The sequence below is a fragment of the Jaculus jaculus genome, chromosome 7 (assembly GCF_020740685.1).
Source record: "Jaculus jaculus isolate mJacJac1 chromosome 7, mJacJac1.mat.Y.cur, whole genome shotgun sequence".
NCBI classification, from domain to species: Eukaryota; Metazoa; Chordata; class Mammalia; order Rodentia; family Dipodidae; genus Jaculus; species Jaculus jaculus.
Genome location: NC_059108.1, coordinates 157,625,345 through 157,652,674, shown reverse-complemented (window position 1 = coordinate 157,652,674; position 27,330 = coordinate 157,625,345). Strand labels below are relative to the sequence as shown.

Here is a 27,330-nt window from a genome sequence, read left to right as displayed (position 1 = left end):
CAGCAGATTTGGTGTGACTGAGAGGGGGTCCTGGGATGTCTCCCCAGTCCCCATGAGATCTGCAGGTAGGAACAGAAAGAACTACCTGGTGGTTCCTGGGGTCTCTGGGCCTCATCTCTGTGGGTTCTCCGTGCCTTGGATTTCAGCCTGGGGATACCCTAGTGCCTCTGCTCCTTCAGATCCCATGTCTAGCCCTCATGGGAGCCCCTGTGCTGAGCCAGCCTGAGAAAAATGTGTACAAAACCTGGCAGAATGTAGGGGCATCATCTCTGAACCTGGGACTTAGAATGAAAACAGGACCCAGAAGGAGCCTAGCCAACTGGCCCCCAGGCTGAAGCAGGGTCCCCCGTGCCCCACCTCTGTCACAACCTCCCTACCCAGACCCTGAGGCTGGAGGCAAGTAATGATCTGTGTTTAGTCTGACCTGGACCCTATTCCACAGCATCTGTTCAGCCTCCCTTCACCTACCTCTTGAGGTCTTGCAACCAAAGCACTGCTCCCATGAGACTGGGCTGCCTAGTCAAGGACTACTTCCCCAAGCCAGTGACTGTGACCTGGGACCCAGTCTTTGTGAACGTGAGCATCCTGGACTTCCCTGCCATCTCTCTCGACTCTGGTGCCTGGGTCACCACCAGCCAAGTGACTGCCTGGGGCAAGCTGGCCAATAACTTCACCTGTCGGGTGGAGCATGTTCCATCTGCAACCTACAAGATCTTATGTAAGCAGGGCTGGGCTGGCTTTAACCACAGCAAGGGAACATGGGCAGAGTGGGAAGAACCAGGGACACAAGGGCAGGGGAGAACCCAGCAGGCTGGGGGGGCTAGAGAGACAAGAGGAAGGGACACAAGGTTTGGGGAAGGCACTCACAGCTCACTCCCTTTGCCCTAGATGTTCCTCATTCCAACATCACTCAGCCCACCCTGAAGCTACTCCACTCATCCTGCAACCCCAATAACTTTGACTCTACCATCCAGCTTTACTGCTTCATTTATGGCCACACCCCAGGTGACATCTTTGTCACCTGGCTGAAGAACGGTCAGGAAATGCCCAAAGCTTTCCCACGTGAATTCTTGCTCAAGCAGGAGGGCAAGCTGGCCTACACCTACAGTGAGCTCAATATCACCAGGGAGGAATGGGTGTCTGAGAGCACCTTCACTTGTCAAGTCATCTCCCAAGGCGTGATCTACAAGGCTCATGCTCAGAAGTGCCCAGGTGGGACCCCCCCTTCCTGCCTAATGTCCAAACTCTCAGGGGTCTAAGGAGCAGGAGGTCTCATACAGCCTTCTCCTCCCCATAGATTATGAGCCACGTGGTGTGAGTACTTACCTGATCCCACCCAGCCCTCTTGACCTATATGTAAACATGGCACCCAAGCTCACCTGTCTGGTGGTGGACCTGGAAAGTGAGAACCTTGTCACTGTGAACTGGACTCGGGAGAGCAGGAAGCCTGTGGGCCAGATGTCTTGGCATTCCACCAGGCACTACAATGCCACAATCAGCATCATCTCCACCCTGCCAGTGGATGCCAAGGATTGGACTGAAGGCGAAGGCTATCGGTGCATGGTATTCCACCCTGACTTACCCAAGCCCATTGTACGGTCCATCACCAAGGCCCCAGGTGAGCATAGGCCAGGGGCAGTTGGTGGGTCTTCCCTTAATAGTTAGAGAATCTGAGGCTGAACTGACCCATACCCATCCACAGGCCAGCGTTTGGAACCCAAGGTCTATATATACCTGCCACCCAAAGAAGAGATTCAGAAAAACAAAAACAAAAAACTCACACTCACCTGCCTGATCCAGAACTTCTTCCCTGCGGATATATCAGTACAGTGGTTGCAGGATGGGGTGCTAATCCCCAGCAACCAGTACAGCACCACTGCACCTCTGAAGGACAACAGCTCCAAAGCAGCCTTCTTCATCTTTTCCCGCCTGCAAGTCACCTGGAAAGACTGGATGCAGAATAACCAATTCACCTGCCGTGTGATCCATGAAGCTATCCCCAATTCTAGGACCCTTGAGAAAACAGTGTCCAATAACCCTGGTAAATGATGACTTCTGTCTCCTAGGGCTCCATGCAGTTGGGGTGGGGAAGGAGGTTAGCAAGTCCTCTGTCTACTCTTGTAACACCAGGAAACTATCTCAATAAATGCTAAGTGCATTCTTGGAGCCCTGGGCACCCATTATTGGGGAGGGCTGTAAGCAGAGGTGTATAGAAGGACGCCTTGAGAGAGGAGTAAGAACGATATATGGCTTGTTCATCTGGCTGTGTGTCAGGTTTATGTCAAGTAGCACATTACAGGGACTCGGCACAGCCCTCCCTGTATCCTACTATGTATCCTGCTCCTGAATAGGGTCCAAAGAGCCAAAGAGGGGGCCAGTGTGGAATATGGGAGGGTAAAGTCTCTATTCCTCTGGTTGGATAACTCCTGCACCACAGGTGTTCCTGGACACTACCTTCTGGGTAGAGAAACAGCCAGAGTTAGAAGACCACACAGGCAGATAGACTCCACAGGGTCCTGCCTCTTCCCCTCTGTGCATAGCAGCTATTGGAGCTGAGCCCACCTGTCCCCACACCCTGATCCCCTTGCCCTGCCAGATGTTCTCACTCAGACTGGGTCAACACTCAATGTCCCTGGACTTACTGTCCAGCTTCACTCCATGCCACATCCATCCCAAGGATTGGAGTGGACATCCAGCCTTGCACAATCAAGCATCTGTTCCAGGTCCCCACACACAGACCATTTAAGCCTCAGAACAACTTCAACAGCACACACTCATGGGCACCCAAAATGGCAATATACCCATGTTGACATGTGGCCTGAATTGGGCCTTCCACCACCACCATGCTGTCAGCTCACCCAAACCTTCCCCTGAACACACATGGGCCAGAGTGCAAGACAAAAAATAAGACCTCACTCCCCAGCAGGGATCCCTCCTCCTATAACCCTAGCCTCCCTGTCTGCTATACCCCAAGGACAGACAAACATGGACAGAAATGCACACCAAGTGTGGGCTCCTTTGTGTTCAATCACAACTTAGTGTAAGCTGCTTATTCATCCCAGGGCCTGGAGGATGAGGAAGCCAAATCCAGGCCACACCTATCCCAGCAACAATGACCCACACATCTGCCTCACCACCTGAGACCAGGACTCCCTTCATACATGCACAGCCATGCACATACACCACATCCACAGAGACAAATGTCCAGCATGTGACAGTGCACAGCCTCCTCTAAGATGCCTCAGAGTAAAGCCCAGCACTCCAAGGCTTCCCCTAGGCCTACTCTCTCACCTCAGACCACCCTAGCACCAGTACTGGGTGAGGAGAGATAGAAAAGCCAGCATCAGCCTGAGAAATGGGGGCCCAGAAATAGAAAGGAGGTTGTGTGGGAGTTAGAAAGGCAATGGACCAGGCCATAGGGATACTGGGCCACTGCAGAATCAGGAGGATGATCTGGACTTCCACAGGCCTGACTACAGAGTTCATGTGGCCTTCCAGCCCCATAGAAAACTCAGTCAAGATTCCTGAGACTAGAGCCTGCCTGCAGGTTCTAGGAACCATTCTGTAAATTAGAGCCATTCCAGAAGCCCCTGGCCCTCTCTGGGAAGTGTTGGGCCTGTGGGCTGGAGTGAAGGCATCCAGGGAACAAAAGAGAAGAGATAGACTCCACAGGGTCCTGCCTCTTCCCCTCTGTGCATAGCAGCTATTGGAGCTGAGCCCACCTGTCCCCACACCCTGATCCCCTTGCCCTGCCAGATGTTCTCACTCAGACTGGGTCAACACTCAATGTCCCTGGACTTACTGTCCAGCTTCACTCCATGCCACATCCATCCCAAGGATTGGAGTGGACATCCATGCAAAGTGGAGGGGAAAATATGGCAGACCACTGTGGACACCTGAGGAAAAAAGAGGGAATGAGTAGGGGGCTGTTTTCCCCACCTGCTTGTTAACTTGGGGAGGTAGGTACATCCTCAACACTCTAGGGTAGCCATGGGCTTAGGGCAGTCCCAGAGGGGTCTGGACAGGGGGCTCTATCACTCTAGCTTCAGTAGAGCTTCCTGAGAGACCAGCAAGGGCTCTACCCCTCCCCACTGTCACCAGGAGTCCAGGGTGGCTAACTGGTTGGTCCCTTCCCACCCACCCCCAGAGCTGGACCTCCAGGACCTTTGTGCAGAGGAGTCTGAGAGCAAGGAGCTGGAAGAGCTGTGGACCAGCACCTACATCTTCATCACTCTGTTCCTGATCAGTGTGAGCTATGGGGCCACTGTCACCCTCCTCAAGGTGGGATCCTGTGCCTCAGTAGGTTGGGTCAAGGAGGCCTGAACCAAGATGCAGAGCTATCCTCACATATACTATCTCCCCCAGGTGAAGTGGATCTTCTCTGCCCTAATGCAGGATACACCTCAGACCTTCCATGACTACATCAACATCCTCCAGCCTAGGGTCTAAAAGCAATGTAAACATCACCCAGGCATACTACCCACCCCTCACCAGCTTCTGAGCTAAGCCTCAGGAGGGAACAGACTAACCCACAGGGACCAAAGGCAGAGCCCAGCAACTGAAGCTTCAGGCTCCAGAAAAGTCCAGCTCAAGACAACTTTGTGGATACCACTCAACTTTGAGGCAAGCCACACAAAAGTATGTGTCCCCTCATCAAGTGGCCTATGCTGTAGGATGGATGACAACCACCTTACCTATCCCCGTGGATATCAGGGTCACTCCCTTTTGAATGAATGACCACAAAAACGCAAGGACCCAAAGCCCTTAGTCTGTCCCCTGTCCCAGAGGCCAGAGCCAGGACAGTTAGAACCAGCTAGTACAAGCCCAGGGCCTTGCTCTCCAGATGTCATCGTCCCTATACCCCCAGACTCAGTCCAGTCTTTCCCTGCTGCTCACCAATGCCAGCCTTCAGACTCTGCAGAATGAGGAAGTAAACAAGCCTTCAGGGATGAGACCACAGGACTGGGGGTGGTTTCAGGCCCCTAGGCTGGACAGAGGGTCCCACAGCAAGTGAAGGGCAACCCATGGCCTCAGTACCCTCTAATTTTGACCCAACAGTCCTAGTTTATCTCTGGGTCTCTTAGTAAAGTTACTTTCTACAGCCCCATGTCTCTAAGGGTGCTCTGGAGAGGTAGGTACCAATAGCTGCCATGGGAAAAACAGGAGGCAAGACCTCCAAGAATATGGGCCAGGGCCAGAGGGAAGCCTGGGCAGGGATGATGCAACCACCCATGTGAGAGTACCTTTGACACCCAGGTTCCCACACCATCTGTCATGCCTGCTGGCCTCTAGTCCAGACTTACACCCTCTTCTTAGGCCAAAGTAACAGTAGAGTTACTATGGGCAAGGCCAGAGTGGCTGATGCTGTAGTCAGAGAAGGTCCACTGGAGCTTACTGCAAGTCACCAAGGAGTAACTTATATATGACCTCACAGGACCACAGTCTGCCCATCCACTGACCCCACCTGGGATGCCAGACAGGCTAAGCAGGGACACACTAGGCAACAAGAGTTGACATACCCAGAAAGAATCCTGATCAACTAGGAAGACAAAAGAAGGCACAAATGAAAGGAGAGATGGCCAGAAAAAAATAGAAATGGGTCTGGGGCTGGACTTGCACTCAGCACAAAGGTTTCTTCTGGTTGGAGAAATCTGTTTACAGGTTACATAAAATCCTACAAAAATAAGGGAGAATGCATAAAGTTACATGACAAAATTCAGGATTGCCTCATATACAAATAGCACTCAGGAACCAATAAAAAGGTGAATCTTCATGGAAAGAAAAAACACAACAGCCAATGATATGTTTAAAAAAAAGACATTTCAGTGATATGAACTGTTGCAATAAGGAGTACACTAGGGTGAGCATGGCCCTTTCAGGCTCAGGCTGAGAGCATAACAATTGCTAAGACCATTTGGGGAACCAGTTAGATGAACACCCTAGTCATCACTTGTCCAATGGCCCCACAAGAAGATCCATGTCAGAGTGCCAAATGTAGCACCATGTGAACTCTGCCAGAACCCAGCCCCTGAGCCAGTTATCCCACCATAGAACTGGGCTCCTGAAGGCCCAGGGGCAGTCAGGGCTTAACTAGTGAAGGCAAGGAGGAGCAAGTCTGACTGACCAAGACCTGGAGGAATGGAAGGGAGAGGCTGCTCAAAATGCAGCCAAAGCCCCAGCCTTGCCCAGTCTTCCCATACTAAGATACACTCTCATGAGCTCACATTTGGGGGTATACACAGTCACACACATTCAAACATAAACACACAAACATACATTTGTGTCATGCTGACTCTCACAGAGCCAGGCATGCCACACACACAGGCTCATACTCAGACATAGCCTCAGGGAGCCAGGTCCTGGCTACCCCTCCTCATACCTAGCTCTCCTAAGACCCAGCTCCTTCAGGCTGAGACCGAGGTGCCCCCAATTCTAGGACCAGGACCCCAAAAGGTATAGTTCAATGTCTTCTTCCTCTGCCCAGAACCCCAGACATCATGGGACCCAGGTAGCAAGAGCTAAGTTCACTTGGCCCTATGTGACAGGCATCAACACACATGAGCAAATTCCACCCCACACAGACCTGAGGAAAGAGAAACAATTGCCTGGGCCCAGAGTTCACTGATAGCTGAACTCAATTAAAGCATCTGGGCCAGTGACCCTGCCTTCTATATGCCATGGCCTCTCTGGACCAAAAGGACACCATCAAAGGCCCCCTAGTCATTCTTTTTTCTATGCTTTTATCAACACACCATGAAGGGCTCAGTGGGATCCTCCAAAAGACACAGCCATCTGGCATTATGATAAACAGGTCTTCATAGATGTGGCCAAAGTAACCTTCTCAAGACAAGATTATCAGGGACTGGACAATGGGCCTTAACCCAGTGACAAGTGTCCACATAAGAAACAGAAGGAGGAGTTTGGGAGATGGTTCTGTTAGTGCTTGTCACACAAGCATGAGAACCTGAGTTCAGATCCACAGTACCCACATAAAATCTGAGCCTGGTGACCCAGCACTGTGTAGGCAAGCGTTCCCTTGGGCTTGCTAGCTGACATATCTAGTCCAGTTGGTGAGCTCCAGGTTCAGTGAGAGGTACTGTCTCAAAAATAAGGTAGAGAATAAGTGGAACCTGTGGACTCTACATACATACAAACACACTCAGAAAAAGAGAGACAGAAACAAAGAGTACAACCCAGGGAAAAGCAGTATGACTGTCTCTGTTCCCCCAGATCAAAATGTAAAACAGAGATAGCCTAAACAGAAACTCTGTGTCTAATGATAACCTGTGGCACCAGGAGAGCCATGTGGGAGGTTCTCACATAGGACTGCTTAATAATAACTATCATAAGAGCCTCCACTAAAAATCACAACTCACAGCCACTGAGACCCCACACAGAAAAGCCTCTTTGGGACATTGGCCTACCAGCTACCCATCCAACCTCACAATCATGGTGATAGCAGGCTGAAACTCCCATTCCACCTGAAACATCTTCATCTTCTTGGCCTCAATGACATGCTATAGCCTGTGGCACCATGTTAGCATGGCATGCTCTTTCTAGACTGTCCTGGGAGGCTGTCTCATTAACTAAATCCAAAAGGAGATCATTGTTTCATGAGGGTGCAGCCTCATGACAAGGTTAGTTTCCTAAATGGCCTCCTATGAACCAGGAAGTGGGCCACACCACAACTGACCAGCCAGCACCCTGATTGTTGGCTTCCAGCCTCCAGAACTGAGAGATAAACATTAACTGACTAAGCTGCCCATCCTGTGGTATTTTTGTTACAGCTACAGAAGCAACTAAGACACCCATCCACAAGGTCTTCATTGCTTACAGCTCCCAAGCACCAAGAACCCTGAGCTTATGAAAGACCCTGCAGGGCCCCCTTGAAATAGGCCCATATGTCCTCCCACATTCCCATAACCCAGTCCTCCTCCTCACTCCACTTCCCCACCTCCTCTGGCTGGAGTGGAGCCAGGGGCCCTTCAATTCACCCCATGCTGTTCAATACTCTGAAGTACCCCAGCCAAGACTCCAGGAAGAGCAAACAGCTCCCACTCCAGCACCACCCATACACTCCACTGCACCTGCTTACTCAACCCCTACCCATGGGCCTTTCCCAAGGCAAGAACTGTCCAGTGCCTGTGTGGAGGTCCAGAGCCCTATGTGTTCAAGGAATACTCATGTGGATGAGGCACAGTGACAGTAGCAGCCCACTTTGGGAGCTGTCAGGGAGGAGACAGGAGTATATGTACAGGAGAAAGGAAAGGATGAGACTTCACCAGGCAGCCTCTGAGGGGACCTGTGGGGCTGAGTCTCCAACATGGGAATTCATGACAGAGTTGCCACAGAGAAGTAGGGGATGAGAGCAAAAACAGCATCAAGCTACCAGGCTCATACCCTGGGCATAAGTCTAGAGCCCCAAGTTTCTCTTGGAGCTAGCTATGGGGGTAACCACAGCTTATAACCAGTCTGGTGTGGCTCCAGCCAAACCATACAAGACATTCTTCCTACTTCAGTGCCCAGCCTATGACCTCAAAGAACTTTCCAGAGACCTCTCTGCCTGGGGATCACTCTGGGCCAGACTTGCCTCTTGGATCCATGCCTACTGGCCCTTAGGGCTTCCTTCCAGCCCTGATCTGCCTCTTTCCTTCTTCCTCACTGTCTCAGTGTCTCTGAGTTGCTGACTGTGTCTATTTCAGTCTCCTTCCCTAAATGTATCTCAGGCCCCAGTCTAGCCATGTGCAGTTGTGGTCCCACCATGGCCCATGGGGTCAAACAACACACCTGTCCCCACCACAGCCAGACCACAGACCAGACATGACGTGGAAGAGAGCGGCCACAATGTGGAGGTGGAACAGGAAGTGGGTGAGGGACCCCATCTAGGGGCCAGATACACAGTCATGCAGCCCCTCTCCAGCCTATACCTTAGCATCCAGACTGGCCCAGCCACAGGCAACCACACTCGGAGAGAAGCAAAGACAACTGAGGAGACAGCCTCCAGGTCAAGCAGAGCCCAGATTTGAGCTGCCTTCCTGCTACAACTCCTATGAGGCATGCGAGCAATATCTATGAGATTGGACCTGCAGTGTGGGACCACCTGGCCAACGGGGGCCTGGTTGCTCCCCAGTGGACAGGTGGGTTCCAGTGCTCTCTGGCCTCCTCTGCTCATTGGTACACTGAGGCATCTCAGCTGGGCCAGTGCTAATAGTGCAGGATAAATAATGGTCACCAAGAAAGAGAAGGAGATTTAGAGAGGTAGACCCAGAACACAGAACATGAACATAGGCAGGCACCAGCTGGTGTCATGAGCTGAGATGCAGAGAAGAGGAAACATAGATGAAACAGAAATCCCTGGAAAGCAAGAAGCTATTTGCAGGCTGTACCGAGGTGAAGAATAGGAAATAACAGCAAAGGGCAAGCTGATACAAACTTCTGCAATGAGCTGGCTAATTGGAATAGACCACATTGGACCGAGCTGAACTGAAATGAGCTGGGCTGAGCTGAGCTAAGCTGAGCTGAACTAGGCTGGGCTAAGCTAGATTGACTGATATGGACTGAGCTGAACTGGGCTGGACTGGGCTAGTCTGACTGGGTTAACCTGAAATAAGCTATGATGAGCTGGGCTAAACTAGGCTGGACTTTCTAAATTGGGCTAAGCTGAGCTGGTCTGGTCTACCTGTGATTAGCTGAGCTAGACTAGCAGGCTAAACTGAGCTTATCTAACTAGCCATACCTGAACTGTGCAGAGCTGGGCTAAGCTGGTCTAATTGTGCTGGATTAAGCTGGACTGGACTGGCCTGAGCTAGGCTGGGCTGGAATGAGCTGTCCAAAACTGGGATGGGCTGAGCCAGGCTGAGCTGTGCTAGGCTGAACTGAGCTTTGCTGAGCTGAATGGGCTGGGCTGAGCTAGACTGGGTTGAGCTGGACTTGGCTGCACTGGCTGGGCTGCCCTGAACTGGGCTAAACTGGGCTTAACTGGACTGAACTAGGTCAAGCTGACCTAGACAGAGCTGGGCTGCCTTAACTAGGTCAAGCTGAGCTGAGCTGAGCTGAGCTGGCTGGGCTAAGCTGTGTTGGGCTGGGCTGGACTAGACTAGGTTGAGCTGACCTAGGCTGAACTAGGCTAAACTTGGCTGGACTAGACTGGACTGGACTAGGTAGAGCTGACCTAGACTGAGCTGGGCTGCCTGAACTAGGTCAAGTTGAACTGAGCTGAGCTGAGCTGGCTGGGCTATGCTGGGCTGAGCTGAGCTGAGCTGGGCTGAGCTGGGCTGGGCTGGGCTGGGATAAGCTAGGTTGGGCTGGGCTGGACTAGACTAGGTTGAGCTAACCTAGGCTAAACTAGGCTAGGCTGGACTGAACTGGGCTGCCTGAACTAGATCAAGCTGGACTGAGCTGGCTGGGCTCAGCTGGGCTGGGCTGAGCTGGGTGAAACTGGGTTAGGCTCGGTTGAGTTGGGCTAGTTGGACTGATATGGGCTAAGCTGGGCTATCCTGGGTTGAGCTGATCTGGGCTAGCTGGACTAGGTTTAACTGGGCTTGGCTAAACTGGGCTAAGCTGAGCTGAACTGACCTGAGCTGGCTGGCCTAGGTTGAGCTGGACTAGGCTGGGCTGGGCTGGGCTAAACTAGGCTAGGCTAGGCTGAGCTGGGCTGGACTGGGCTAGACTGGCTGGACTAGGTTGAGTTGGGGTGAGCTGAGCAGGGTTAAGCTGAGCTGTCCTAAACTGGCTGGGTTATGGTGAGCTGGGATGAACTGGTCTAAGCTGGCTGGGCTGGATTATACTAGGTTGAGCTGGTTTGAACTGAGCTGGGCTGGACTGAGCTGGGCTGGCAGGACTAGGTTGAGATAGGCTGGGTTCAGCTGGGTTGGACTGAGTTAGGTTAGCTGGGCTGAGCTGAGTTGCACTAAGCTGGGCTGGACTAGTGTAGCTGAGCTGAGCTGAGCTGAGCTGAGCTGAGCTGAGCTGAGCTGAGCTGAGCTGAGCTGGGATGAGCTGGGCTGGACTGGTATAGCTGGGCTGGGCCAAGCCAAGCTGAGCCAGGTTGGGCTGAGTTGGTATAGCTGAGCTGAGCTGGACTGGACTGGGCTAGGTTGGTATAGCTGGACTGGGCGGGGCTGGGTTAGTATAGCTAGGCTGGGCTGGGCTGGACTGGGCTAGATTGGTATAGCTAGGCTGGGTTGGTATAGCTGGGCTGGGTTGGTATAGCTGGGCTAGGCTGGGCTGGGCTGGGTTGGGTTGGTATAGCTTGGCTGGGCTGGGCTACATTGGTACAGCTGGGCTGGGTTGGGTTGGTGTAGCTGGGCTGGGCTGGGCTAAGTTGGTATAGCTGGGATGGGTTGGGTTGGTGTAGCTGGGCTGGGCTGGGCTAAGTTGGTATAGCTGGGATGGGTTGGGTTGATATAGGTACGCTGGGCTGGGCTGGGCTGGGTTGGGTTGGTATAGCTGGGCTGGGCCAGGCCAAACCAAGTCAAGCAGGATTTAGCTAAGCTGAGCTGAACTGGGTTGAACTAGGCTAAGATGAGCTGAAAGATAGGCTGGTCTTACTTGATTGAGCCGAGTTGGGCTGGTCTATGCTGGGCTGGACTGATCTAGGCTGGACTGGTTGGGTTGAGCTGACTTAGGCTGAGCTAAATTGGCCAAATAGAGCAGGACTGGCTGATCTAAGCTAAGCTTGACTGAGCTGGGCTGGGCTAAGCTGGACTGGGCTGGCCTTGGCTAAGCTAGATGCACAATCCTAGTCTGAGTTTCATCAAGCTTAGTTGTGTAGAGATGGGCTGTGCTAGTCTAACTGAACTGGGCAGGCTGGGCTGAGCTGGGCTGAACTATCTCACTGGGCTGGCCTGTCTGTACTAAACTGTGCTGGACTTGTCTAACTGGGCTGGGCTAGGCTGGGCTGGTCTAACCAGGCTAAGCTGTGCTGGGCCTGGATGGTCTGGCTGAACTAGATTCACAGTCCTAGTCTGAGCTTCATTGAGTTGAACAGAGCTGTCTGAGATTTTTGCTGAAGTGATCTGAAACCTTCAGGCTATACTTGGATTAGCCTTTTTCCTATGAGTCTGTTTGGCAGTCACAGTTTGTTTTTGATGAATGCATCTCAGTCATGTTTGGGCCATGCATCTCAGTAGCCATTTCATATGTTCTCCCTACCTTCCCCTTTGCTCTGACAAGGAAGATAGTACATAGCAGTATTCTTGCCCTATCCAGGCCAAAGCACTGCTTGAGTTTAGGGCTCTGTGCTGAAGATCTCTGTAGACCATGGGGATCTACAGCTGCTTGTTAGATGACTAGATGGGGTTGGAGGAGTTAGTTAGTGATAGGTCTGAAGCCCTGATAGAGCAAGAGTGTGGCAGAAACATAGGCAGAATAGTTCCCTTCTCTTTAGTATGACATTCAAGCCATCACTGCCCCTGCCGTCTCCCAACCTGTGCTGGCTGAGGTTAAAGACCAGGCTGTCCATCTCTGCCCAGGCCCACTATTCATGAGCCTCTAAACCCTGGGCTTGAGAGCACTGCTGTACCCACTGCCTAAAAGTGGAGTGAGGTTCCTGAATGTAGGACATTTGAGTGCTCAGTGGCACAGTCATGTTTGGTAACTGGACACACAATGTAAGCAAGGTCCTATTAGAGGCACCCAGCAAAGTCTCCATGAAGGATTGTTTGGGGGTCAGAAGTGGTGCAGTGAGAACCAATGGTTGGCCACAACCACAGACCTATGACAAAGCTGTGTGACACTGGGTAGTCACTAGCTCTCCATTGTCAAGAAGAGGCAGGTGTTGTCCATCCTCAGGGGCTATCTCAGGATGGGCAATGTGATGACCATTATCTCACTCATGTCCTATGTTCCAGAACCCCAGAGGATGCCTTCCATCTACCCACTTAGCCTCCCACATCCTGAGTCAAACAACCAAGTTATGGTCGGATGCCTGATTCAGGATTACTTCCCGTCGGGACCTATGAATGTGACCTGGAGTGAGAGCGGGGAACATGTGACCATCTTAAACTTCCCACCTGCCCAGGCTCCAGGGGGCCTATACACCATGAGCAGCCAACTGACCCTGCCAGCTGACCAGTGCAGTGATGAAAAATGCCTGACATGTTACGTGCAGCATGACTCTAACCCTATTCAAGATGTGACTGTGCCCTGCCACAGAGGAAAAGGTCAGAGAGTGGGCTGGGGATGGATCCAGCCCTTCCCTGATCTGGTACCTAACTCATACCCCCTCCCAGGAAACCCCAGAAGCCACCAGAGTAGACGGCTTTGCAAGGCCCTAGGAGGAGCCATAGATGGGCCAGGAGGGGGCTGAGGCGTAGGATAGGCAAGGAAGGGAACAAGGAAGGGGACAGGAGAGGTGCACTGACATGCTGGCCCCTCTCAATTATAGAATGCCCTGTGTGCAACTGTCAGCCCCGTCTGTCACTACACCGGCCAGCCCTAGAGGACCTACTCCTGGGCTCAGATGCCAGCCTCACATGCGTACTGAGCGGCCTTAATAATCCCAAGGGAGCCACCTTCAGCTGGCAACCATCAGCTGGGAAGGATCCAGTGCAGAAGTCACCAGAGAAGGACTCCTGTGGTTGCTACAGTGTAACCAGTGTCCTGCCAGGTTGTGCTGAGCTCTGGAACAGTGGAGAGACCTTTACATGCACAGCCACCCATTCTGAGTTCAAGACCCCACTAACTGCCAACATTACCAAAGTCTCAGGTGGGCTTTCCATGACACCTATACTCAGCTGCTCCCACCCCCATATAGCAGAGGGAAACTGAGACCATCTGAGGGGCTTCCCAGAAGAGCAAAGGGCTCTTTCATCTCCTGCTCTGATCCATGACCCTGTTCTCTACCTTTCAGAAAACACCTTCCCACCTCAGGTTCATCTGCTACCGCCGCCGTCGGAGGAGCTGGCCCTGAACGAGCTAGTGTCACTGACATGCCTGGTGCGGGGATTCAACCCCAAGGAGATATTGGTGCGCTGGCTGCACGGGAGCCAGGAGCTTCCCCGTGAGGAATACCTGGTGTGGAAACCCTTAAAGGAGCCAGGCGAGGGCACCATCACCTTTGCAGTGACCAGTGTACTGCGTGTGACAGCTGCAGCCTGGAAAAAGGGCGACAGCTTCTCCTGCATGGTGGGCCATGAAACCTTGCCCTTGACCTTCACGCAGAAGACCATCGACCGCCTATCGGGTAAACCAACCCACGTCAACGTGTCCGTGATCATGTCAGAGGCAGATGGCACCTGCTACTGAGCTGTCCTGCCTGTCTTTCCTTTAAATAAATTCCATGCTCCTCCAAAGTAGCCCTGCACTTCCATCCCGCGCCTGTCCATCATCCTTAGGGGTCTACCACATACTAGGAGGGACAAGGGCCTAGAAAGGAAGGAGAACCACTTCCTGAAACTCTGGAACCTCAGGACCTCAAAGGCCCTTCATGTTAGGAGCACATGTGTGTGTGTGTGTCTGTACCTGTGTGTGCTTGTATGTGTGTGTCTGTATTTGTGTGTGCCCTGGTGTGCATGTGTCTGTGTGTGTGTGACTATGTGTTTGTCTGTGATAACTACCCCTGTATGTGCCCGTGTGTGTGTGTGTGCATGTGCCTGCATATACCTGTGAGTGTGTATGTGTGTGCTATATATCTGGTTACATATATGCATTTGTTTGTGACTGTGTGCCTGGGAGTAAATTTGTGTGCCTGTGTGGGTATAAGAGTTTATGTGTATGCATGTGAGCATGTGTACTTACCATGTGTGAAGTGAATGGGAGATAAGGCCAAGCTGGATATGAAATGTGATTGTTAGGTCATTAGACTCAAACCAAGACAGGCACAGCCCAAGGAAGAGTCCCAAGAGCAGTGGATGACTGCAGAAGATTTCTGAATAGGCCAGTGATATAGCTATTTGTATCTTAGACTACGGCTTCTGAAAGTAGCTAGGAAGTGGTTAAGAAAGCAAAAGTTTAGTAGGAACAAAGCTTGTGCCATGTGGGGGCCACAGGAGAGATGGTGAAGGAATGAGGGACTGAATTCCAGGAGCACTGAGAGGATGATGGTCCTACCCCCCTTGGTGGATTAGCCTTGAGCAGAGCACTCTATGGCATGGAAAGGGGCCACAATATGGGCACAACCTACCCTCAGCAGTACTATGCTCTGTACACATTCATGTGGGTACACATGCACACACACACACACACACACACACACACACATTCGTATACTCACATGCACCTAAGACCTTCAGGGACAGGAAGTTCATACTCCACATTCATCTCTTGGAAAGCTAGGGGAGTCCCCTCCCAAGCCCCTAAGGGGATTCCCCAGACCCAGCCTTGCTAAGTATGTAGAGCTCAGGGAAAAGTCCACAGACCCTTTCCAGGGGATCCCTGCTCCCTATATGGTCCCCATAACTTGAATTTACTTTCTATCCTTGAGCCCAAGTATGATTAAACCATAGAGGAGGGGGCAAAGCAAGAGGGAGTAGGCAAAAGCAGGTCAGAGAAGCCTCTCTCTCATAAACCTTAACAGGAGGCCTCTGTCTTCTGCATGGGGCCCCCAAGAGCACTAAGAAAAAGGCTCTGCAACCCTGGTGGAGACACAAGCACTAGGATGTCCACAAGGGGGCAGTGGGGCCACTGCTTTTATCTCACAAGCCTTCAGGCCTCCTCAGGGTGTTGGCTTCTAGAAATTTCTCTCTGTTCTTAGGGCCATGATGGAGTAAAGGCCCATATGCATCCTGAACACTGCTTTGCTCCTTGAAAGTCAAATAACCAGAGGGGACTAGCAAGAACAACAGGAAAACGGGAAAGCCTGATGCAGAGCAGTGCTTCAGCCACCCATGGAGCCCAAATACATGGCCAAAAGCAGGGTTTTCTAGAGATGGGGAAGGGAGAAGAATCAATATATGAAAGCTGAACCCACAAAGGAGAGTAGACAGATAAGTAGATGGATCATATGACTGGATGGGGGTGGCTGGAGGATGACTGATGACTGGGTAGATGGATAGACGGACAGAGGTGAAAATGGGTCATAGCTGACTGGAGGATGGATAGAGCATAGCTTTATGGTAAGATGGAGAGACGGATGAAAAGAAGGAAGGATGACCAGCTATATTAGCATGTAACAAGCAGATTTATCATGGAAGCTTTAAACTCTAGGACCCTGAAGATAGCAGGGCTACCTGTGCTAGTAGCCTTCACCGGGACCTTGCTAGTGACTTTCCCATAGTCACAAGTTCTGGGACTGTAAAGAGTTCTCTGGTCAGTTCTATACAGCTATTGACATGCCAACCTCAGACACAGAACTCCATGTTGGCTCAGATTTCCTGGAAGGTGTATCTGGACCTGCCCAGCTCCGGCACACAGGCCACAGCCATCCTAAGAACTGGGGCTTGGTGAGGGCTCACTAAGTCTCCTGATGCAGCTGAGACCTGAGGCTCAAGCTCTTCATAGAACCAGACAGTGACCCCCTCTAGTCCTGAGAAAAATGGGTCTTGTGGGCATCCCGAGAGCTATGATGACCCCAGCCCCTTACCTTGGGGCTCTGGCTCCTCAGGGAACACTACCACTACCATCCTCAAAACCCAAGAAAGCACGGGGAGGCCTTAGGCCCAGGCCCCCATACTCATGGGTCTGGGTCTGACAGCCCCCCCCCCCCATATCTTGCAGAATGTCGAGAGACACTTCCCTGGGCGATACTGGACCAGCCACAGGAGCGCCTGGAGGATGAGGTACCAGGTGCCAACCTGTGGCCCACCACCATCACCTTCCTCACCCTCTTCCTATTGAGCCTGTTCTACAGCACGGCACTCACTGTGACAACTGTGAAAGGCATACCTGGCAACAAAGAGGAACCCCAGTACTGACCAGAAACCAGCAGGACACAGGTGGGAGTCAGAAAGGAGACAATAGGCTGAATGGGTGTGGTACACTCTGCTCTGAGCATGACCCTTTGTCATGGGGTGCTGGGACCCCTCACAGACACTGAGGATGTGGAGTCCAGGAGTCAAGGCAGTAGCTTCCTACAGGTGCAGTAACTTCAGGATTCAGCCAAGGCTCCCACAAGCCAATACTTGGTCAGGAAACTGGTAAAGACATAGTTCACCCTTAGGCCCAGGTCCTAACCCTCTTGTCTTTTCAGGAAAGAAGCATGGAGGAGTCCCACTACTTTTTACTATTGCACCCTGTGTGACAACTGCCCTATCCCAAATCACATGCCTTCTTGTACAATAAATTTATATGAAAGCAAATGTTGTCACTCTCAAAGACAGACATAAACAGAGGAGAGTAGAGGGCCAGGGAAAGCATGGTGGCAACAGACTTTTTAGTCTTATACTCTTATATCATTTAACATTAGTGTTAGGGCAGGATACACAGGGTGCCTCTAGCCTGGTATCCCACACATGACTGGGACTGTGTATGGCTGATGCTGAAGGATGAATGCTAGATACATCAAAAGACAGACCCCAGAAAGCCACTTTAGAGCTGGGACCAGATCACAAATACTGACCCATGCTACTAATCACTAAGCACTATAGGCAGGCTCTGCAGCCCTCGATCCTCCCTCAGTTTCTCAAAGGACACAAATGGGTCCAGATTGTAGAGGAGAGTTTTATACCCAGAATCATACAAAAGTGTACTTGCATACCCAGGGTCACAGAGGTCAAGGAAGAGATATTGAAGCTGATATGCAAGAGACACAGATGGCTACAGGAACATGCACACTAAGAGAAAGAGAGAGAGATAAAGGAGTGGACAGAGAGTCTAAGAGACAGAGACCAATAAAGAGATAGAGTAATGGAACATGAGATGTAGAGAGACAGAATGAGCATGACCAGAGGAGACACAGACACACTGAGAGAGAAAGAAAAATAGAGAGAAAGAAAAAAAAAGATGCTGAGACACATAGAGATGGGCATGAAGGACAGAAATATTGACAGAACAATGATATGTAAACATTAATACAGGAAATTAATACAGGAGTCCTGCTCCTGGCCATAAAGTCCTGTTTATGATCTCTGAGCCTTGAAGTTGGAACACTGAGCCATAATCCTGATCACTGAGCCCTGGTCCTAATCACAAACCATTGGTCATGATCACTGAACCCTACTCATGATCACTGAAGCCTTCCTTGTCCTGTTCACTGAGCCCTGGTACTGACCACTGAGTCCTGGTACTGATCACTGAGCCTGGTCCTGATCCCTGAGTCCTGGTCCTGATCATCGAGCCCTGGTCCTGAACACTGAGTCCTGGTCCTGATCCCTGAGTCCTGGTCATAATTCCTGAGTCCTTGTCCTGATCACTGAGCCCTGGTCCTAAGCACTGAGTCCTGGTCCTGATCCCTGAGCCCTGGTCCTCATCCCTGAGTCCTGGACCTGAACACTGAGCCCTGGTCCTGATCACTGAGCCCTAGTCCTGAACACTGAGTCCTGGTCCTGATCACGAAGTACTGCTACTAAACACTGAGCCCTGGTCCTCATCCCTGAGTCCTGGACCTGAACACTGAGCCCTGGTCCTGATCACTGAGCCCTAGTCCTGAACACTGAGTCCTGGTCCTGATCACGAAGTACTACTACTAAACACTGAGCCCTGGTCCTAATCACTGAGTCCTGGTCCTGATCACTAAGCCCTGGTCCTGAACAATAGAGTCCTGGCCTTGATCACTGATTCCTGTTCCTGATTACTGAGTCCTGATCCTGAACACTAAGGCCTGATCCTGACCAATGAGCCCTGGTCCTGATCACTAAGCCCTGGTCCTGAACACTAGAGCTGATCACTGATTCCTGTTCCTGATTACTGAGTCCTGGTCCTGAACACTGAGGCCTGGTCCTGACCAATGAGCCCTGATCCTGATCACTGAGTCCTTGTTCTTATTACTGAGTTCTGGTCATGATCACTGGGTGCTGGTCCTGATCTGTTAGTCCTGATCACTGAGCCCTGGTCATGATCACTGAGTCCTGGTCTTCATCACTGAGTCCTGGTCTTGAACACTGAGTCCTGGTCTTGATACTGAGCCCTGGTCCTTATCACTGAGTCCTGGTCCTGATCACTTAGCCCTGATCCTAAACACTGAGTCCTAGTCCTGATGACTGAGCCCTGGTCCTGAACACTGAGTCCTGGTCATGATCATTGAGTTCTGGTCATGATCACTAGGCCTGGTCCTGCTCACTGAGTTCTGGTAACAATCACTGTGTCCAGGTCCTGAACACTGAGTCCTGGTCCTGATCACTGAGTCGTGGTCCTGTTCACTCAGTCCTAGTCATGATTGCTGAGTCCTTGTTATGATCACTGAGTCCTTGTCATGATCTCTGAGTCCTAGTTCTGATCACTGAGTCCTGATCCTGATCACTGAGTCCTGGTCCTGATCCCTGAGTCTTGTCCTGATTCCTGAGTCCTAGCCCTGATCATTGAGTCCTTGTCCTAATCAAGTCCTGGTCCTGATCACTGAGTTGTGTTCCTGGTCACTGAGTCCTGCTACTGAACACTGAGTACTGGTTCTGATCACTGAGTCCTTGTCATAATCACTGAGTCCTGGTCCTGATCACTGAGTCATGGTCCTGGTCACTGAGTCCTGATACTGAACACTGAGTCCTGAGTCCTTGTCCTTATCACTCAGTCCTTGTCATGATCTCTGAGTCCTTTTTCCTGATCACTGAGTCCTAGTCCTGATCACTGGGTCCTGGTCATGATCACTGAGTCCTTGTCATGATCTCTCTTATTCCTGATCACTGAATCCAGGGCCTGATCACTGAGTCCTGATCTTGATCCCTGAGTCTTAGTCCTGATCCCTGATTGCTAGTCCTGATCACTGAGTCCTGGTCCTGATCAAGTCCTGATCCTGATCACTGAGTCTTAGTCCTGATCCCTGAGTCCTAGTCCTGATCACTGAGTCTTGGTCCTGATCAAGTCCTGGTCCTGATCACTGAGTCGTGGTCCTGATCACTGAGTCTTAGTCCTGATCCCTGAGTCCTAGTACTGATCACTGAGCCCTGGTCCTGATCATTGTGTCCTGGTCCTGATAACTGAATCCTTGTCCTGAACACTGAGTCCTGGTCCTGATCACTGAGTCTTTGTCATGATCACTGAGTCCTGGTCCTGATCACTGAGCCCTGGTCTTGAACACTGAGTCCTGGTCCTGGTCACTCAGTCCTGGTCCTGATCACTGAGCCCTGGTCCTGATCACGGGGACCTTGTCCTGATCACTCAGCCCTTGTCATGATCACTGAGTCCTTTTTCCTGATCACTGAGTCCTGGTCCTGATCACTGAGTCATAATCCTGATTACTGAGTCCTGGTCTTGAATACTGAGTCTTTGTCATGATCACTGAACCCTGGTCCTGATCACTGAGTCCTGGTCCTGATCACTGAGCCCTGGTCTTGAACACTGAGTCCTGGTCCTGATCACTGAGTCCTGGTCCTGAGCACTGAGCCCTGGTCCTAATCACTGGGACCTTGTCCTGATCACTCAGCCCTTGACATGATCACTGAGTCCTTGTCATGATCTCTGAGTCCTTTTTTCTGATCACTGAGTCCTGGTCATGATCACTGAGCTCTGGGCATAGACATTAGACCCAAATTATGATCCCTAACACTGGTCCTGACCCAGATCCATAATCTCACCACAGGCCCATTGATCTGAGGGCCAAGCCTACACCAGTGTTTTACACACAGAGTCCATTTTCTTCATTGTGAGCCTCAATCTCATCAGGAAGGTTCTGGCAGGGCTCAGGGAAAGCTTCCAGGAGACTCATGAAAGTGTGCCCGTAGACTGTGCTGTCATAGGGATGGTGGTCTCCTTTACTCATCCATGCTTCCCAGCCCCAAGGAAGGAATAGAAATCAAGGTGGCTCAGGCTTGCTGAGTTGGAGCCTCCATCCTTGGGGGTCTTTGGGTCCAGGATCACCACCATGGACGAAGGGTTGCAGTACAGGTGTGGGGGCAGGCCAGGGGACTAGCATGTTTTGCAGGCACTTGTTTTTCTCTTTCTGTCACCTGCTGAAATACCCAAAATAGCCCTGAGGGTGGCTGAGTCATTGTGAACACAGCCCAACACAGATGTTCCCACCCAGAGATGCTGTTCTGAGAATCATACCCCAAAGCAGTCCCGCCAGGTGGGCCTAGGGGCTGGAGAGGGCCTGCAGGCAGGGAGAGCCTGCAAACTGGAGATGCCCAGTCACCATCATCGTGGGCCAGTCAGGACTTTCCATAATCAAGCCTTAGTGAGACCACCTCAGCCAGGATTAGAAAAACTCTAACCAATGGATAGGGGAGCTGGCTCAGTGGTTAAAAGCTCTTGCTTTCAAAACATGCTGGCCTGGGTTCCTGAGTACCTATGTAAAGATGCACAAAGTGGCACATGAATGGAGTTGGTCTATACTTCCAAAAGGCCCTGGCTCTCACACTCTTACATTCCTTTTCTCTCTCTCTCTGTCTCTCTCTCATAAATAAAGTATGTTATAAAAGAAAAGGAAAGCAAAGAAAAATTCTGGTCACCCAGAATCAGGCAGTATCAGTCAAGGTCAAACAAGATCAGACTGGGGTCCATCAAGGACATCCAAGGTCAAATGGACTGTTCTAGAAGTTACCTAGATTGGCAAGATCAGCAGGGCTCTCCTGGTGCAACGAAAAAGAGTATGCACACCGGCCAGGGTAGGGCCTGGACACCAAACACCCTCATTCCACTTCCACCGGCCACAGCTGGGCCCAGACTATGTGGGATTGTCCCAGCCCCAGACTCATGGCATGACATGGCCACACATTCAGGGAAACTGAGGTCCAGGGAGGATGATGGACCAGGCCCCTAAGAGAGACAGAGATGGTCAAGAAGACACAGACACAGAGAGGATCAAGGAGTATAGACATGAAGGCTCATAAGAGAGACAGAAATGGGCAAAAAGAACAGACATAGACAGAGAGGCAGAGAGAGGTAAAAGGAATAGGGACATGACAGACACATGGGAAGAAGATGACAGAGAGCTGAGAGACAGAAAGGCAGAGATGGAGCAGGGGACACAGGGACATTGGGACAGAAGCAAAAAGAGACAGACATGAGGGTAAGGCAACATAGAGGTGAAACAAAAAGAGATGGGGACAAGAGGTCAGACACTAGATAGACTGAGATGATCAAATGGGCACAGAAACACATACAGGTAAGACTGTGGGCAGACAGACACACGGAGAGACAGAGACAGGAACAAGATGAGCCACAGAGACAGTAAAGAAATGAGAGACAGGGATAGGAATAGACAGAGAGACAGGGGCATGTAAGAGAGACAGAAATGACAGGAGAGGCAAGGAGAAACCAATAGACCGACAGAGAGGCATAGCAACATTATCAGCACTCAGGCGCAGGGCCCTGGCACACACATATGTACTCCCTGACAAACAGCCAGGATCCACAAAGCTGCAGAAGTAATCATCACCAGACACGCTCACCCCAGAACACTCACTCCAGACTCCACACAGACACAGCACAGGACCCACCTACCCACCACAGACCCTTCACACCCACCACCCAGTCCAACCCCTCCAGTCGCCCTCAGGGAGTCACACTGAGGGTATCCCAGACTGGACACTTCTCAGGGGCCTAATGAACAGCCTGAGCCTCTGAGTGCTCAGTCCCCACCACTGCTGACTGCGGGCATCATGTCTTGCATGGGTAGAAGGGGATCTGAGAACAGGCATGTGTCTATCCTCTGCTCTGAGTGGTCTGGGACAAGCTCCTAAAAGGCCTGGTCAGCTCAGGCCCTGTGAACTGAAGAAAGCTACTCTGTGTAAAAGATTCCATAGACTCACTGATTAGAACCTCACTGATTATGGAGAGTGAAATGTTGCAGGTCATTGTCTTGGGATATCTTTTTAAAATTTCTTTTTTTCTTTTGGGTCATTTTTAGGCCCTTAGGTTTCCACCTCTGTGTTTGAACAGTGTCTTGCTTTAAAGTTACTTTAAGTTTGTTTGTTCTATTTCTACAAAAATTTCATGAAGCTGTTACATCACATAAGAACATCAAACTTGGGGTAAACTAAATTGTGTTCCAAGCCATAGCCACTCATATTTGGCTACAGAATAAACCATCTCTTATTGTTCTTGAAGTGAGGGCTATGTTTCTCCTTTCACATGCCAAATGGGGACAGGAGTCAATGGGCTAGGTTACCTGACAGCTGTGATGACCTGGCCAGTCTTGGTCACACAGTCGGGGATGCTCAGAGCCCACTGTACCTCTGCAGTCTGGCCCCGCAATAATCCTGGGCACCTACCCAGTTCTCCACCCTCATTCCCTGTAAATGAGCCAACCAGGGATGGCCTGGGCTTCAGAGAGAAGCACACAGAGCCACAACAGACCCCAGTTCCCAGGGCTTTGGAGGGAAGAAGAGAAGGAAAAGGAACAGGATTCTAGGGTATTGGGTTCCCAGCCTAGAAACAGCCAGTAAACAGTGAGCCTGAGCAGCATGGTATAGAGTTGGTAGGTTCTCACTCTAGTCCAATCTGATCAGTCTTGGTCATATAGTCTGGGATGGCTCAGGGCCCACTGTACCTCTGAGGTCTGGCCCTGCAATAAACCTAGGCACCCACCCAGTTCTCCACCCCATCACTGCCCAGCATGGCTACTAACTTGCCCACAAGTGGCAGAGGCTTTACTGTGTCCAGTCATTGAAAGGACTAACTAAGAAATTGCCTGGACTAGAGATGCTGCTCATCCAAGGCCAGGGCCTATGGCCTCAGGTATTATTTCATGATGGCCTACAAGATGGGAGTCCTACTCCCTCCTCACAAGGTTCCTTCCAGTAGGAGAGGCTCCTCTTCAGACAGATAGGTGTGCAGATAGATTCCACAGAACCAACTTTGGATTGATGTTTCCCTTAGTGACCGGGGATACAGAAAGATAGAGGTAGGAAGAGGAGGAGGAATAGAAAAAGAAGGAGAAGGAGAAGGAGAGGCAGTGAGACAAAGGTTGAGGTCATAGAAAAAGAGTATAATATAGCCAGAAGGAGGAAGATAGACAATGAGATAGAGACAGGGCCAGACAGGAGATTGGGAGACAGATGGGGGATAGAGGGAGAGGTAGAGACAAAGGAAGAAAGAGGGCTGGAGGGATGGCTTAGTGGTCAAGCGCTTGCCTGTGAAGCCTAAGGACCCCGGTTCGAGGCTCGATTCTCCAGGACCCACATTAGACACATGCCCAAGGGGGCACACACGTCTGGAGTTCGTTTGCAGTGTCTGGAGGCCCTGGCGCACCCATTCTCTCTCTCTCTATCTGCCTCTTTCTCTCTCTGCCACTCTCAAATAAATAAATAAAAATGAACAAAAAAAAATTTTTTTTAAAGGGAGAAAGATAGAGGGCCAGAGGCTGAGAGAAGGGAGACATGAGGACAGAGAGTAACAGAGGTAAAGGAGAGGAAGAAACAAGAGATAAGGGGGGATAGAGAGACAGAGATGGAAGGGATGCCTGAAAATGCTATCTTACCTCGGGAAAGGGACTATGAGAGGGGCTGGAGAGATGGCTTAATGGTTAAGACACTTGCCTGTGAAGCCGAAGGACCCTTGTTTGATTCCCCCAGGACCTACGTAAGTCAGGTGCACATGGCACATGCGTCTGGAGTTCATTTGCAGTGGCTGGAGGGCCTGGTGCGCCCATTATCTCTCTCTCTCTCTCTCATAAAGAAATAAATAAGTAAAAATATTTTTTAAAAGGGGACTCTGAGATGGAGACAACAGGGACATAAGAGACAAAGAAGGAATTTCAAGATGGTAGGAGAGAGACCACTGATGGGGCTCATGGAGATGGAGACCATGACAGACAGAGATACCAACAATGGGAGAGAGACAGAGACTGAGGTAGAACGTGGAGGTTAGGGCTTGGAGAAGTGGGGTTGGCCAGAGAAGAGAACAGAGGGAAAGGCAGAAAGCACAGGAGGGACAGGCTCATGGACAGGTCCAGGGACAGGCCAGGGAGGCAACAGGCTGGTGCCATGACCACCTCACATCCCACTGGCCATGGCCATAGGGCCTGTCTCTGTGTGACAGAGGGCTAGACAGGCCTACTTCCTGCCCTGCCAAGCTCATCTGTAGATGGGACTGGAGAGTGAGACTAAGTGGAGAAAGTCAGCACTTTGCCAACGGGGTGACCGGTGCCTGGTGCATGCTGACCATTGCTCCATATGTATGTAGGATGGGCCCAAAGAGGCTTCTGAGCTCTTGTGTCCCTGTTTGCTTGGTGGAGCCTGCACAGCAAAGCAGTGGCTCTCCACAGTGGCCCACATTGTACATGGACTGGCTGGGTGAAGAGCAGCCATGCCACAATGGGAAGTTACTCATTTGGGGCAAACTTGGCCCTTAAGGGAGTATGCAAATGGCTCTTTGTTCCATACCGAAAAACATGTTTCTCACTCACTCAAGCTATTTGAAAAAACATCTGCATTGATTCCCCATCTGCACCTGCAACTGCAACCCCCCACTTGGCCAGGCTAGGCCCATTATCAGGATTGGTGACATCCTCCCCAGTACAAGGATACTAAGGATCGGTAGTTCTGTGACTCTTTCAGTGATAACTTACTGAATTAAATGGATCTGAGGGCTAGAAGGGGGTAGGTGGAAGACAAGGAAAAGATGAGCAAGCTGGATATGGTGGCAAATGACTTTAATCACAGCACTAAGGATACTTCCAGCCACGTGTGCCGTATCACAAGGGTAGCAACAAATGGAGATCCATTTAATTTAATGTTTTTTGGTATGGAACAAAGAGCCATTTGTATGCTCCCTTAAGGGCCAAGTTTGCCCCAAATGAGTAACTTCCCATTGTGGCATGGCTGCTCTTCACCCAGCCAGTCCATGTACAATGTGGGCCACTGTGGAGAGCCACTGCTTTGCTGTGCAGGCTCCACCAAGCAAACAGGGACACAAGAGCTCAGAAGCCTCTTTGGGCCCATCCTACATACATATGGAGCAATGGTCAGCATGCACCAGGCACCGGTCACCCCGTTGGCAAAGTGCTGACTTTCTCCACTTAGTCTCACTCTCCAGTCCCATCTACAGATGAGCTTGGCAGGGCAGGAAGTAGGCCTGTCTAGCCCTCTGTCACACAGAGACAGGCCCTATGGCCATGGCCAGTGGGATGTGAGGTGGTCATGGCACCAGCCTGTTGCCTCCCTGGCCTGTCCCTGGACCTGTCCATGAGCCTGTCCCTCCTGTGCTTTCTGCCTTTCCCTCTGTTCTCTTCTCTGGCCAACCCCACTTCTCCAAGCCCTAACCTCCACGTTCTACCTCAGTCTCTGTCTCTCTCCCATTGTTGGTATCTCTGTCTGTCATGGTCTCCATCTCCATGAGCCCCATCAGTGGTCTCTCTCCTACCATCTTGAAATTCCTTCTTTGTCTCTTATGTCCCTGTTGTCTCCATCTCAGAGTCCCCTTTTAAAAAATATTTTTACTTATTTATTTCTTTATGAGAGAGAGAGAGAGAGAGATAATGGGCGCACCAGGCCCTCCAGCCACTGCAAATGAACTCCAGACGCATGTGCCATGTGCACCTGACTTACGTAGGTCCTGGGGGAATCAAACAAGGGTCCTTCGGCTTCACAGGCAAGTGTCTTAACCATTAAGCCATCTCTCCAGCCCCTCTCATAGTCCCTTTCTCGAGGTAAGATAGCATTTTCAGGCATCCCTTCCATCTCTGTCTCTCTATCCCCCCTTATCTCTTGTTTCTTCCTCTCCTTTACCTCTGTTACTCTCTGTCCTCATGTCTCCCTTCTCTCAGCCTCTGGCCCTCTATCTTTCTCCCTTTAAAAAAAATTTTTTTTTGTTCATTTTTATTTATTTATTTGAGAGTGGCAGAGAGAGAAAGAGGCAGATAGAGAGAGAGAGAATGGGTGCGCCAGGGCCTCCAGACACTGCAAACGAACTCCAGACGTGTGTGCCCCCTTGGGCATGTGTCTAATGTGGGTCCTGGAGAATCGAGCCTCGAACCGGGGTCCTTAGGCTTCACAGGCAAGCGCTTGACCACTAAGCCATCCCTCCAGCCCTCTTTCTTCCTTTGTCTCTACCTCTCCCTCTATCCCCCATCTGTCTCCCAATCTCCTGTCTGGCCCTGTCTCTATCTCATTGTCTATCTTCCTCCTTCTGGCTATATTATACTCTTTTTCTATGACTTCTCAACCTTTGTCTCACTGCCTCTCCTTCTCCTTCTCCTTCTTTTTCTATTCCTCCTCCTCTTCCTACCTCTATCTTTCTGTATCCCCGGTCACTAAGGGAAACATCAATCCAAAGTTGGTTCTGTGGAATCTATCTGCACACCTATCTGTCTGAAGAGGAGCCTCTCCTACTGGAAGGAACCTTGCGAGGAGGGAGTAG

At 51.0% G+C, this 27,330-nt stretch overlaps 2 gene segments (V, D, J or C); both read left to right on the top strand.

Moving 5' to 3' along the window:
* The first annotated feature begins 52 nt into the window (after positions 1-52).
* LOC101596248 lies at positions 53-12,496 on the top strand. The segment is given in 7 exon segments: positions 53-65; positions 443-711; positions 864-1,212; positions 1,298-1,618; positions 1,703-2,027; positions 6,911-6,935; positions 12,389-12,496. Coding segments are annotated over 7 exon segments (1,410 nt in total).
* Positions 12,497-12,916: 420 nt separating this feature from the next.
* Positions 12,917-16,853, top strand: LOC101595961. The segment is given in 3 exon segments: positions 12,917-13,163; positions 13,853-14,185; positions 16,657-16,853. Coding segments are annotated over 3 exon segments (777 nt in total).
* Positions 16,854-27,330: the final 10,477 nt, after the last annotated feature.